The sequence below is a fragment of the Papaver somniferum genome, chromosome 1 (assembly GCF_003573695.1).
Source record: "Papaver somniferum cultivar HN1 chromosome 1, ASM357369v1, whole genome shotgun sequence".
In the NCBI taxonomy this organism is placed as follows: Eukaryota; Viridiplantae; Streptophyta; class Magnoliopsida; order Ranunculales; family Papaveraceae; genus Papaver; species Papaver somniferum.
Window position 1 is genome coordinate 184227973 of NC_039358.1, and position 14850 is coordinate 184242822.

The 14850-nt window shown below is 34.7% G+C and overlaps 1 protein-coding gene across 1 annotated transcript; it reads right to left on the reverse strand.

The window, feature by feature from the left end:
- Nucleotides 1-5352: 5352 nt before the first annotated feature.
- On the reverse strand, nt 5353-13905 carry LOC113309704 (integrin-linked protein kinase 1-like). Its single transcript, XM_026558206.1, has 13 exons — nt 13207-13905; nt 12683-12757; nt 12367-12462; nt 10556-10641; nt 10237-10357; nt 9003-9082; nt 8307-8369; nt 8043-8161; nt 7594-7679; nt 7301-7422; nt 6526-6637; nt 5927-6056; nt 5353-5711 (listed from the first exon to the last, which is right to left on the reverse strand). Exons 1-12 carry the CDS (start codon nt 13570-13572, stop codon nt 5958-5960), a joined length of 1425 nt encoding a protein of 474 aa, XP_026413991.1. The 5' UTR covers nt 13573-13905; the 3' UTR covers nt 5353-5711; nt 5927-5957.
- Between the last annotated feature and the right edge of the window lie 945 nt (nt 13906-14850).

The following is a 14850-nucleotide window of genomic DNA, read 5'->3' on the forward strand; positions in this document are numbered from 1 at the left end:
CTAACAAGTATGCTCCACTACCCATTCATAATTAAATCAGATACTTTAATTTGATCATTTTGTCTAATAAAAAAAAGGTCATTTCCCATAATATCTATCAGAGCAGTGTCATTGAGCCATTTGTCATACCATACTGAGATGTGATTTCCTTTCAATACTAGCCATCTTACATCTTCTTCTGATGGATGCATAATCCAATTTAAGCCAAGCCATACTTTCTGTATGAAGTAACTCATCTGCCATCTACACTTTGATAATTAGCTCTAAAAATCTAGCACATTCACTATCTTCATTCTGAATATTTCAAAGAAGTTATATCTTCAAGGCCTCTGATTCCCAAACCAACTTCTGCATAAAAATAATTTATATTTTTTATCTCATTGAGTTATACATATTAAAACCTTATACTATGTGATTTTCGCTACATAACCATGTTTGTTTAAACTTTAGAAGCTAAGAGTAGATTTCATAAACTGTTGAAGCTAATGTTTTATCAATGGTAATATGAGATCCATTTGGATATTTCTATGCTTACTTCCTTAACGTATCAAAGACCAAAATATTTGGTACTATTTTTACGGGATCGGAAAAATTATAAGAGATTGGCTCGGGTTAAGCCAATCTAAATTAAATTCTATGTATATTATGGTATAAATACAATGGTGAGATTTGATTTCACCAACCGTCAGAAAATTAAGTAATAAGTTAAGTTAAAGATGAAACGCAGGGTACCAAAATACACCACCAACTTTTTCTTAGGCAACCTGTATCGACTAAACTCAAATACAATTCCAAGAGTTGCAACTTAATGAATCTCAATCAGGAATTATATGAAGAGTTTATATCTCTTTCTCTCACAACCAATATGTAAACGGAGACAAGTCCGTGAAACTGATTATACCTTGAGAGTACTTGGGCGGTTCCAAAGATCAATATCCAATCAAGTCTTATCCAAATATTACGATGGACGTATCTACTTTGATTGATTTACGTACAACATGTGATATTTCAATTATAAAGATAAACAATATAATGCGGAAAAAGAAATAACACAGACACCAGAAATTTTGTTAACGAGGGAACCGCAAATGCAGAAAAACTCTGAGACCTAGTCCAGATTTGAATACAAACTGTATTAAGCCGCTACAGACTCTATCCTACTATCAAAACTTTGGAATGGAACGTGGTTGAGACCAAATACACCTCCACAGTAATTCAGTTACAGTCGCGTTCCTTACACCTCTTGAATCTCGCAAGACTCTGCTCAATTGATTCCCTTAATTGAATCCACCGTCACAGTAATTCAGTTACAGTCGCGTTCCTTACACCTCTTAAATCTCGCAAGACTCCGCGCAATTGATTCCCTTAGTTGACGTCCTTTACATCCTAAGAGTTGCTTCAACTTAATTGAAGACTTTAAACCAATATGCCTCCCACAGATAAGCCTATATGTGATTTCCGTTTTGATCAAAGTTCAAGGTAAGATAAGAAATCGTTTACAATAGACAAATTCTAGCTAACCTTAAAATCCGGTACTTACGACTCCCGAAGAGCATCCTAGATTATTATTCACCTCACAAGTAAAACTTACTCTAATTTCAACAAAGAATCATTATATAGGAATATACTTGTAGAATCACAAAGTCTGAGACAAAGAAATTTTGTGATTTCTATCTACCTCGCATGATCGGAGTGAGACTCAACAACCAGTAACAAGATTAGGATACACAAACTATCAAGATAAAGATAGTCGGACCTGGCTTCATGAATCCCTAAGCGAAGTCTTTTTAGTCGTTAAACCTAAAAAGGTTTAAAGGTGAGAATAACTCTAGTTTACAACTAGGACACACAAAAATAGTGTCGGGGATTCAAAGATCCCAGTTGCTTGAGGTCCTTAAGGTAGGCAGCATCCAAACTGGTTTTGCAAAGTGGCACTCAAAGAAAAGATGTTTTAACATAGATTCACAAGGATTACTACAGAAAACAAAATGCATTTCTATGAATTCTGTAGAAGTGTGGAAGAACTGATTCCAAGATGGAGTTTGTTAACGATGGATTATCACAAGATTTCTTTAGATCTAACAACAGTTCAAATATATTCCTTGGTACTCAAGGTGATCATGTACCGAAATAAAAGATCGCGTCGATACTTTGATCTAGTTTGAGTGAGCCTTATATCAGAATAGAAGGTTCTCAAGAATAAACAAACTAGGTGCAATCAAAGTTTCAACAACCGTTAGTCAATCAAATCAACGATTGAAAACTACAACAACAATGCAATTATCTAGTTTCCCACCAACGGTACTCGTAGATCTTCTTGATCCCAGGGAAGTCTTTAAACGAGCGGTCGTAAGAGATTTCACCTAATTAGGATACTTTCCTCTCCGAATAGACGGCTCCACCAGAAACAACAAGAAATGAAGTTTGCCTGGCTCTTAGAATAGTTTGCTAGAAATGCAAACTTAGATATTTATAGACCAAGGTTGTTTGGATACCAAGGAATTTCCAAAAAAAAAATATTCTTAATATATGCAATGAATTTATAGACCTTCTCTTCTAATTTATCTTTGAATATCGGTATAGTAACACGCAAATAAAACCCGATTGTGGAAGTACAAAGTTAAAAAAAAAATTACTGTCCAGAATCGGTTTATGTTCATGCACTTATAAACCAATTCTGGTGATGTCTTTTCATATTTCGATTTCGAACCCTGAATCCGTCGATGCTAATCATCATATAAACCGATTACTCTGCATGCTCTTCATGGCCGAAAAACAAAATCCAGAATTGGTTGATACGATATGTCAACATAAACCTATTCTGGGTAAGATCAGAGATTTTAATTTTCAAAAATCGTAGATTTAATCATGTAAATCAGTAAAGAAATGCGAATACTAGAACGGGTTGATGGAGATTTACATTTTTCTTGGTTGGATCGAAGATCGTTGGAGAAGAGGATCAAAAAAAATTGACTAGGATTTTGAGAATTTGAAAAGATCAACATGAAAATAGAAAGTTTTTTTGTTTAGGTTTTTATGTTTTTTGGATTTTTACTGAAAATGGTAATGAATTGGTATTTATATGAATTAGTTTTAGGAATTAATTTGGAGGTAAATTAGATTTTTTTGTGAAATTTGGCACCCCATAGCCATTTGATAGAGTTGTGAGAGAAATTTGATGAGCCCCAAATAATTGGCCTAGGCCCCAAAATAGGCAGGCATTTGACGGGGGAGCAAAGAAACCACATATTTATTTAGGACCAATTTTCTAGCTTGAACTAAGGTTGTACTTAGCCAAATTTGGAATTTCTGATCCATTTCAGGACTATATTGTCAAAAGTTTTTGACTTTGATCTATCTATAAAAATGGTGCCCTTATGACTGATCTTTTATATTTATTCTTTGAATTTTGAGAAGGATAGTCATTATCCTTATGCCTAGAATGATACAGAAAACACCTGATTTTTTTAATATTAATTAACTGCCCAGAAGCAGAACTGAATTGATCAATGATGTTTAGGATACTTTTACAATTTATCAAATTTTTTTAGTAAAGAACAGACAGATTTGCTATGCGTAGACATTTTTATTCCTGAAATCTGTTTAATTCTTATTTTCCCAATAAAGTCCAGAAAAAACTTCCACATATATTATGAAAATGAAAGGAGATAAGGATCTCCTTGCCTTAAACTCTTGACAGGAATAAAAAACTCACCATGTGGTCCATTGGGTAAGACTGCGATAGAAACTGTTGAGACACGTTGCATAATTAAAATGCATCAGTCCTTTACTGAAGCCAAATGCATTTAAAGTTTGAACTAAAAATTCACGATTGATCCTGTCAAAAGCTTTCGACATGTTAATTTTCAAACCTAGACCTCCATTTTTGGTTCTCATTTGTTTTTAAAGAGTCAATATCACCTCATGTGCTACGACGATGTTATCGACTATTTATCTAATAGAGAGAAATGTTGATTGAAAAGGGAAATCATTTTCTCTAAGGAATTTTGATTGGGGAAAATCTTAATGAAGTGTATCACTTAGACCAATTGGTTTAAAGTCATTTAGTGTTTTTGGATTTTTTTTTTTCATTTATGGAATCAAAAACAGAAATGTTTCATAGCTTTGGGTTTAAACTTTTTGTTTTGAAAATTTCTTAAATTGATAGGACTATTTGGGGTCTAACTAACTCCTAATTGTGTTTGAAAATACTTGTCGAGAACCCTTTTGATCCTAGAGATTCATTTGAGTTATAATGTAGTACAGAATTCAAGTCCTCCTCTAGTTATAGGCATATCAACGATGGAGGGTATGCTTTAAAAAAAGATAAAAAAAGGTGTTAATAGTGGTTTGAGCAGTTTTATTTTTTATAAATTAGGTACTGCAATTCAAAAAGGTGTAGGAGCTCAGCTTGTTGTTAGGCTACCAATCAAAGCTCGGTGCGAGTCATGATGTTAGCTCTATATGTACCGGAAAAACAAAGTTGAGAAAAATAATAGTGAAATCAGGATGATTATTGGTTAAAAAGAACAACGAGGACATCTACTAGACCGGAATAAGCATCATAGATATTTGTACGGTGTCTGCTGTACAAATACACCTGGATCGCTTTTACTGTTTTGGTCTGGTAATCCTTACTGTTTTGGTCATCTTCACATTCAACTTTTTTTTTTTTACAGTGGCTGCCTAACTGCTCATTCTTAACCATCTCAACTACGATGAAGAGAAGGGCTCAGGTCCCCTTTCCCCAATTAGGCATTCTTTCTTCTTTTCTTTTTTTTTGAAGCATAACTAGGCATCCAATGTATAAAGATTAATGCCTGATGCACCTGCATAAACTTGTACCCGATCTTGTTATCATGTGTTTTCTTCCTCCCACTCCCATAATCACTTCAGTAGTCCACAGCCACAGGACTTTCCCCTAGCATCCATTGACCACCACAGTTTTGGAGACTCGAATAGTACGAACAATTGGGTAAGAAACTTTAAAGCAGGTAGTTGCTCTTATGAACACGATACGATGCACACAGATGAATAGAACACTGATATAGCCTAATCCGCAGAAGTCCAAAGACTGGTGACCGGAGAAAAAACAAAATATTGAAACTTGAGATGGATTCTCCAATGGATTTCTAGAAGTCTTTTTTTATACTCTCATCATGCTTTTTTGGCAGTGGTTACATGTTGGTTTTCAGTAACTTTCTTTCCTTGTAAATGAACCATTCACAGAGAATACAGACAAAAGAAATACTATGGACAAAAGAAAAAGAAACAAAGACAAGTCATTTTTGTGACCCAGAATTTCACGTTATAGACTTTCCGGAATTCAAAAACGTCCCGCAAAAACATGGATACAAACACTAAACATTCGGATGGTTTGTGCTTAGAGATTTCATTCATGGAAAAATAATGAAAATAATTAATGTTTCGGAAACACAAACACGGGGTTTCAGAATGTCATGCTACAAAAGAACAGCACCAATCTGATGGTTGCTCAAATAATTATGACGACCATTGATTTAAGCGTACAAAATAACCAATACAACCTCATCGCTGTTTCGTTCATTGTGTGCTACTCATGCCCATGTGAAGAATGCCTCGCATCAACCATGAGTTGGAAGTTCGTTCAGACTTGTATCCTGAACGCCCCCCTTAAATCATTCAAACTAAAGCTTTATATCAATTGACATCTCTCTGTAATTCAAAGAGGCCTACCATTCAAAAAGGATCATTCAGTGACAACGCAAAGATCACTCGTTTAAATACAATTACATGTTACCCAATAACTACAAACAAGTAATATGGAGGGTAACGATGGGTAATTATTTTTTACACAATAACAAGACCGTTAAGACAACTTGACGCTTCTCTATGGGCTATATCACCAAAACTAGGGAATAACAAAAGCAAGAGAACTATCATATACCTGTATAAGAAACAAGAAGACTTGCACTGCTTCATTGTCTGGTGGAAAACCGAGACGATAGATTGCTTGGGCAAGCATGATTTTTCCTCCACAGGGCCTCAAAACCCTCGAAGCATTTAAATATATTAATCTGTAAATACAAAAAATAGCCAAACTGAAGGTGAGATTTCAAAATAAGTAGACACCAGTGTAGAAAGAAAAAAAAATGGCTGCCGAGAAACGAAATGGCAAAGATGATACTAAATCCGTGTAAGACAATTCTTAAGAAAAACCTATGAAGTTCTTATGAAATTTACTCTGCAATATGCGCTAGCTCAAGTGAATGGTCCAAAATTGCTTCATATTAAGAAAACCAACTTATCTGTCTATCTAACATAATACCTTGAACCTATGGTAACTGGAAAACAAAACTAAGTGATCTATCCCCATCAAATTTCACAACTTTAGTTGAGTCAAAGTAGCCATATTTTCATAAAGAAAACTTCTGGTGTTACAAAACTCTATCAAAACAAAGATCGTGTCCTGAGTCGATCTTCGACTGATCTTGAGCTAGAGGAGATTTTATAAGTATATTCCAAAACTTCAGGTCTAGTACTGACCTTCCAACGCCTCTTCTGCATAAAAAGATAATCGATACCATCTAGCCTTTTAATAATTTCTCTGAATGTCGGTCTATCTGCTGGGTTCTCACTCCAGCATTTCTTTATCAACCTGTAAGGCAAATAATATTATTAGAAATGCTGGCAAGCTGTAAACAAACACTCACAACTTTCTAAGAAGTAAATTATAAAAACATTAAAATAAAGAAGAAGAGAAAAAGAACTAAAACAGAGTCGTCCAAGAAAGAATGCATCGAAGTTTCAAGTCGAGGATTGAGTTAAATCAAAGTGAAGAACTGCGCAGACCAGCTGTCTTAGTTTCTTAGCTATTGTAATACTTGTAAGTACGATAGCTCCTAGCGTATCAAATTGTTCACGGGTACGGAAGTGTATTTCATAGGTATTGAAGTGCATTGCACCATCCATGAATTGAAGCATTTGATCCAAGTTTGGCCATATCTATCGATGAGCATTGGATTGATGCAGACTAAAACAGAATCTCTAAATCTTAGAAATTTTGGACCATACGATCACCTTTTCTAAGAAAACTGACCCAGAACCTCTTTGCAGGTGGGATGATCTACAAAAGCACATTACTCATTTCCAAAAATGACCAATGTTTGTGTCAGACAAACACCTATCTAATGGAATCACTACAAGACCACATTTAATTCGGGACTACCCAGTGTTATGTTCGAAAGCAATACGTGCTGCAGCTATCAACTAAGTTGCAGCATCTTATACGTACATAGATTAAACCAATCGAAAAACTTACTCTCTTAATCCATGTGAGTAAAGCCTTTCTGGAGCACTGAAAGGTGGGCGTTCTTTTTCAGCATATGCTTTAGGAACTTCTTCCTCCTGTTTTGGGAAAAAAGGTGGGTGCCCTTCTATCATCTGAAGCACACAAGACAGAGGAGATTATTTAGAAATACTAGGATAGTCATTTCTTTCTTATTACAAGTATGAAATAGTTAGCACAAGTCGCAAGAAGATAGGTGGAAATGTGACTAACGTCTCAAGATTTTCCCAAATAATCAGCGAGCAGTAATAGAAGAAAACCTTTACCTCTTGGAGAATTAAAGCAAATGAAAAGACATCTACTTTTAGATCATACTCTTCATTTCGAAATACCTCTGGTGCCACATAACGACCTATTCAAAAGAAAAAGTATTACAGGGGATTTTAGTTAACTCAACAGTAAATACTCAGCACAGTTGAAGCAAAGAAAATAACTAATGATCAGGTCAAATTTGAGAGCACCAAGCTGATACATGATGTGAGATTGACTGAACTCTCTTTGGTGTCAATGTGACAGATACTTCGATGAATTAGTATAAAACTACCCATTTCATTACCAAGTACAATTTGTTTCTGAGAATAAGACGACGACATGTCCAACATTGCCATCTTTTCCAGTCAGGTAACTATGTCAAATTGACACTAAATATTAAATTGACATTAAAAGCTCAAAAAAAAAAAAAAAAAAAAATTTACACAAATAGCACTAATCTTACATGAAGTTTCTGGAGAGAATATGAATTTATCTTGTTTAACGGTTTTCGCAACTTTCAACAGCTTGCTTACTCCAAAATCCGCAACTTTCAGATGCCCGGAATCATCCCGCAGTATATTTCTGTAATCTTACTCGTAGATAAAGTAAGAACCACTGGAAGTTCAGAATTTGAGGAAAATAAAGACTTAATGCAAAACAGAGACCAGCCTACAGGTTGATCTTGTTATTAACAGTTTCACAGATAAAGCTAGACGTAGACACTTACGAAGGCTCCAGATCACGGTGGACTACTGCTTCAGGTTTGTTTTCATGCAAATAGTTCATTCCCCTGAAGAATCAGCAGAATTAGAGACAATACAAAAAGGGAAATATGCAGATCTAATTAAACCATTGACTCACAAATTTTCAGTGAACTACTAACTATAGATGAAACACAAGCGCAAATTTTCAAAAACCATTCAACCAGGAATTTTGAAGCTCTCCAAATGGGCAGCTAATCAAAGATATGCTTCTGTATATAGTAGGGAGTGGACCAATAATCAGTACTAGAATGGACCTCACAGTGTTGAAGTTTCTAGGATTTCCTCCACCCTCCCTCTTTTTAAATCTCAAAAACTGCTGGTGGTTTACAAATTCCATTTTAATTCCTTCTTAGTGCGACTTCATTATTTGATTGTTGTAACTATCCAAGACTATAAATAAAAATTGTACTTCTGGAAGAGAATTTGGCCAACTAGGTAATTACTAATGTGGTCTATCCAACTATTTCAGTTACTGCTGATGTTGAAACGGTTTGATTGTTAAACTAAAGTAATATTCTTCCTCCTACTGCTATCATATAATACTTTCATGATCTGGAAATTCCTTGCACATGTTTATTATTATAACCCAAGTAATTTACTAATAGCAGTTGAATTATTTCAGCAAGGAATAAAAAGTTATAATACATGAAAGCGCAAACCTTGCAATATCAAGTGCAAATCTCACTGCCAGTACTGGCTTTAGTGCTCCTTTTCTTTTGAGAAAGGCACGCAGATCACCCTGCAAAACAAACAAACGGGATAGAAGATAAAGTAGATGTTGGTTTTTTATGAATTATGCAACTAATCAAGATTAGTTTAAGCTAATCCTAATATAAGTCGATCAGAAGTAATCTGGATTACACCGTGATAATGGTTTGATCATGCACTAATAACTACAGAGTATCTACTGAGCTGTCCCATGTAGCCATGAGATGTCTCTCTAACTCGTGAAGGAAAGGTTAGGGAGACATGCACTAAAGCATGACCAGGACTCTCTTCTAGCCACTAGTCCATCATTCAAGCACGAGACACAGAAGAAGTCCAAATGTGAAACCAATTCTTCAAGCACGAGAATTAGTAACCCATTCTACTGTGTTTGCTGTTGTTAATGATGGAGTGTATGATAGTGTTTCTATATAAAGATGTGATATAGCGTGTATGTTGTTGATATGTAAAGAGAGATAGTTTTGTATCTTTTGATGCTCATGAAGTACTATCTTTTGTGTTGTAGTAGTATTTGTTAATAGTAGAGTTATTTGTTTCAGCATAAAGTACGGATTATAACCATATATAGATCTAATTTAAAGTTGGGATGATATGAAATTCCAACAGTAAAATCCTAAAATTTGCCATATTGTCGTGGTATAGCAATTAACATATTGTGGAAATTTGTAATCCATAACTTGAAAAATATATCATCTAATATCTGAATTTTTATTTGCTAAACCACAACAAAAAAGAGAGAAAGGTGCTTATATATGCCAATATTTTTGCTTCAATGGTTTGGTTAACTTGATTTAAGTGTATGTTAAATTTTCCTTCAACATTTTACCAGATTACTTGCGATAAACAAGGCAATCAAAAAAGTTAAATGCTTGACTTTCACCATTCACTTGTTTCCCTTATTCTAGAGAGACAACTGGAGAACGCAAAGCAATTTTTTCCAAACTAACTAGCTACCAGCATAAATTCAAATAGAAGTTGATGGCAGCACAAAACTACTCTGAAGGTAACAACTCCAGCAAAAGTCTCCCTCCAAATCTAGTGGCTTTCTATTGATATGCTATATCTTCTGCACCTAAGCATGCATCTAACTTTTTGTAGCTGAGCAATAAAAGTTTCATAATCTGAATAAAGGAAAACAGTTATTAACTCGATAAACGACGGACAAACCTTAGGTAGATATTCGGTGACAATCATCATTGGAGTACTTTGGGTTACGGCACCCAAAAACTGGACAACGTTTGGATGTCGCATCTTTTGCAGCAGCGCAAGTTCATCAATAAAAGCCCTTCTGCAGAAACCATAGGCGTCATGTCAAATGCATAAAAAGGCCAAATGATTTAACAACATACTCAAATCACACCAACTAATATTTTCTTTTGAGAATAAGAAAATATCATTTAGTGTTCAGTGACATAAACTGAAAGCATACCACATAATATGTCAATTAATATATCAAAATCCATTAGTAATATAAAAACCAACCCACACTTTATCCTCATCAGTGATCAAATCTTCCCCAATCTTTTTCACTGCAACTTCAATTCCACGCCATGATGCAGTACGGAACGTGCCCTGTAATAGTTCAGATAGAGATAACATAGATAAGATAGAGATCAACATTGTATATTTTCAAATGAAAATAAGGTCAAGTGGGTGCTACGATTAAAATCCTACACAAGAGAAGTTTGTCGAACAAGTGAAATTCTAGAAGTTACTTGCAATTGCTGCAAGCAATTTTTCTAAAAGAAGATAAAACTGCTCATATCAACATAAAGTGCCAAATTGTTGATGGAATCTTCCTTTAAACTTTGGTTTGCTTTGAAGGTGAACATAGTGACAGTATCAAATTTTGACATGTTTTCTACTTACTGGGCTGCCTCAAACCTATCATTTTAAAGGCTAAAACAAACAAAAAAATTGCACAAAGAAGAAAAATATGGTATTACACCTGATTTACTTGACCTTCTGTAAGATTCATTTGTATATATAGATGAGAAAACATTACATTTTCTTTGCTGGACAGGATCCTAATGAGCACCTTTTTTTATCAGGAAGCTTTCAGTTTGAAGCCGACATGTCTGAGTCCCTTTGCCAATTTAAATGTTCTCTCTCTTCAATCATATTTAGACACTTCATGTTTATTTACTCAAGATGCACACAATGACACAAATACGGCCAAGAGGATCATAAGGCTTGGTAAAAGAGGGAGAAAGACGGACACGTAATAATATTTCACAAGAATAATACTCCCTCCGTCCCACTATTAGATGACCTAGTTCAAGTTTGCACAATTCTTAAGACAAGGAAGGGAAAAGAGTATTTTAAGTATTTTTTGCAATTATACCCTTATGGATAATAACAAGTAAAATTAGAAATGATTTATCTCTCAAACTATGTTGTCATGGGCATAAGGCGCCGCGTGGCTTCGGGTGTAAAATCCCGAGCCGCAGCAAGGCGCGGCGAAGCCGCGGCATAGAACAATAATTCTCACGTTCTTGACATAACTGATAATTAGCTTAGAATTTTCTATATTAGCTTGTAAATCTTAAATGAAAAAGATTTGCAAAAAAATTGGAAAGATTTTTTTCCCTTCACTACTGTTAAAGTAATTAACAAAAACAGCTAGGAATGATCTGTTTTTTAACATAATTAGATTAGGGTTTCAAAATATTAATGTATGACTTAATGAAAAAGATTTTAGCAATATTTTTTTTCCTTTTTTGGCATAAAAATGCCACTTTGGCGCCCAACAAACTGGCGCCTTGGCCCGAGCGCCTAGAAAGGCGACGCCTGGGCACCACTTTTTGAAGTGGCATCTCCTTACCCACTGCGTGGCGCCCAAGTTCAGAATAAGTCCACTTTGGCGCCTAGGCGACGCCTTTGACAACATAGTTCTCAAACTACACCACGGATGTTCACAAACTTTATACCATTGAAAAGCATTTTAAAACACCTATGTAACGAATATAAACATGCCTATCAAATTATGCATATTTCTTATACTAAAAATAATCAATTAAAAGGGTAATTTTAAAAATATATCTTTGTTTAGTAATATAGGTCATCTATTATGGGACAAAATCTAAAAATAACTAGGTCAACTAATAGTGGGACGGAGGGAGTATAAAACATGCAGCAAGTTACAATACCATAAACTTAAGATTAAAAACACATGAAAATATTTGAAGTCATAAACTGGCTATTAATAAAAGGTTAGACTCTAACTCTACTCATCAATGTAATCTAGTAATGATACTTCCATTAATCAAGTAAAGGTCATCATAAGAATGAGGTTACCTTAGTTATTTCCACACTGTTACTAAAATCAAGCTCGTCGGGACCGATCTCATATTCTGGGATCTCTTGGAAACTTTGAACATGCATTGGAACCATCTGTAAAGGTAATATTAGACAAATAAATCTTTAAAATCAAGAATTGAGATCTCTTGGAATTTTTGAACATGCATTGGAACCATTTGTAAAGGGAATATTAGACAAATAAATGTTTAAAATCAAGAATTGATAAGCTTGAGGATCACCTAGGTGCGTTCCAAATTTTATCAATCCTAAACCAAACAATAAATCTCAAAACTTAAGCATATGTAAGCCATACCATAGACTTCGCGCCATGTTTCTCTAACAGCTTGATCACCTCGTGGTTTTTGTAGTGTATTGCATCTGCAAGAGGCTGTCTACGCAAAATCAAACGTATGTGCAATTGGTACAATAAAAGTTGGCAGAACAGAGACCTCTCAGGCTCTCCTAGGTGCATAACAGATGCCAACTGAAATAGTATGTAATGTAAACAACATCGAAGTGGGAGATACTAAGACATAATGCCAATGAGTTATGCTCTCTAACCAAGAAGAACCGGAAAAAGGAAAAAAATCAATATATGGCTACTAATTTATCCTCTATACTTGAACCAATACATAAATCAATGTTATTATCTAATACTGTTGTTTTACCTAACAAATAAAATTGAACCGTGTCAAATTCAATTATGGAATTTCTTGTACACACCTTCGTAGACAAATTAAGATTAACAACAAACATTTCATATATCAAAAACACTAATGAACATCAAATATATAAATTAGAGGCAGAAATCATAATTAATAGTGAACTTGAACATACCGTACTACCCCATCGATCTTTAGGATCAATTTGTGCACCCTTTTGAATCAATAGTTGAACAACGTCATTACAACCTTGACAAGCAGCAATATGAAGAGCTGTTCTTCCATCAGTATCCCTAAAATTAACATTAATCCCTGAATCTAATAACTGATTAATTCCTTCAAGATCACCTTCATTAGTTAAATACATGAGTTTAATAGTAGGATCAATAGTTTCAGGTTCTTCTTCTTCTCCTAAATCATTAATCCCATTTCCAACTCCAGATACATTATCTTCTTCTTCTTCTTCTTCTTCATATTCTTTATCTGGTGCTTTTGATGACTGTTTTCTCGTAAGAAATTTCGTCTTTGATTTTCCTTCCATTACCAAAACTAAAAACTACAAAACCCTAATTTACAAAAGGGAGTTGTGGAAGAATTACTAAGAATATAATATAAGATACTAAGTTGTTAGTATTAGTTAAGATTTGTTTGGTTTAATTGACATCTGTAACGAGAATTTCGGGTATTACTGAGATCCGAGAAGTGGAGTTCAGTTGAGTTAACAGAGTAGTCTGAAACAATTCTGAGAAATTGGATGAAGAAGAAAAACAACAACTGAAGAAACTGAAACAACTGAGAAGAAAACTAGACACACTTGTTGGTGTTTCTTTCGGTGAAGATTCAAAGAACAAACAAAACCGAAAAGGTAACAAAAATAATCTTTGTTTTTACATTTAAGTAGCCGCTTCTGGAGGGTAATGCTATGGGACACGCGTGTTTGAGACAGACGTTGGGGACAAAAAGCTCAGTACATGTTGGATCATGTGACGGACAAATAAAAGCTCCTTTATGCTCTCTTTTTTATTCCTTCTTTGAAACATCGTCCAACGTTGCTAATCGGAGTACCAAATTAAGTGGGGTGTATCAAAATTATAATAAGATAAAATAAATTTTCATATAGGACAAAACAGTTTTTGTCTTGACTTGGTACATCCCCACTAAATCTGGCATCCTCATTAGCAGCCTTGATATTGTCGTCATCCGTGATCATAAGTGAATTTGAATATAGTCACATACATTTAACTTGGCCGAGAAGATCATCCTTATTCCCTTAAGGCAGTTATGCACTCCTAATAGAAGGAGAGTTTGAGATCTTTCAAAGAATGGTAAATTTTTACATCTAAATCTGCCTACTTGGGAATTATAAGAATAAGACCCTCCCCTTGTAGTAAATTTTGGAAGTGTATATGAAAAATTCGAGTTCTTAAAAAAATTCAAACTTTTATTTGGAAAGCTGCTTGCTAGGAATGCTATACCTGCTAGAACTGTTCTTCAAATTAGAGTGCCTATGAATGGAGTTGATTGTTCCAGGTATCTTTACCCTAATGAAACTGTTATGCATGCCTTGGTCTTATGCCCTTTTTCTAGTCGTGTTTGGTTCTTATCCCCTCTGTGTGTCAATACCTGCATCTTTTCCAATTGGTTAATGTTCTGGTTAGTGGATCCTAACTCTAAACTGCCCAATGAATTTCAATGTTTATTTGTCACCATTCTTTGGTCTTTATGGAGTGGTAGAAATCTGTTAGTTTTCCAAAACACCAATGAAAACCATTTACTTGTTCTTAACAGAGCTAGAGCTATGTTTTTGATGGATCACCTA

Bases quoted from the DNA above. Each gene is read 5' to 3' on its own strand.
- LOC113309704 (XM_026558206.1), bottom strand. From the start codon at position 13,572: ATGGAAGGAAAATCAAAGACGAAATTTCTTACGAGAAAACAGTCATCA. The intron at 7,423-7,593 runs GTAAAGGTTTTC...TGTGTGCTTCAG, and splicing joins TTGCTTTAATTCTCCAAGAG to ATGATAGAAGGGCACCCACC. The intron at 6,057-6,525 runs GTCAGTACTAGA...TTGTATTTACAG, and splicing joins TGCAGAAGAGGCGTTGGAAG to ATTAATATATTTAAATGCTT.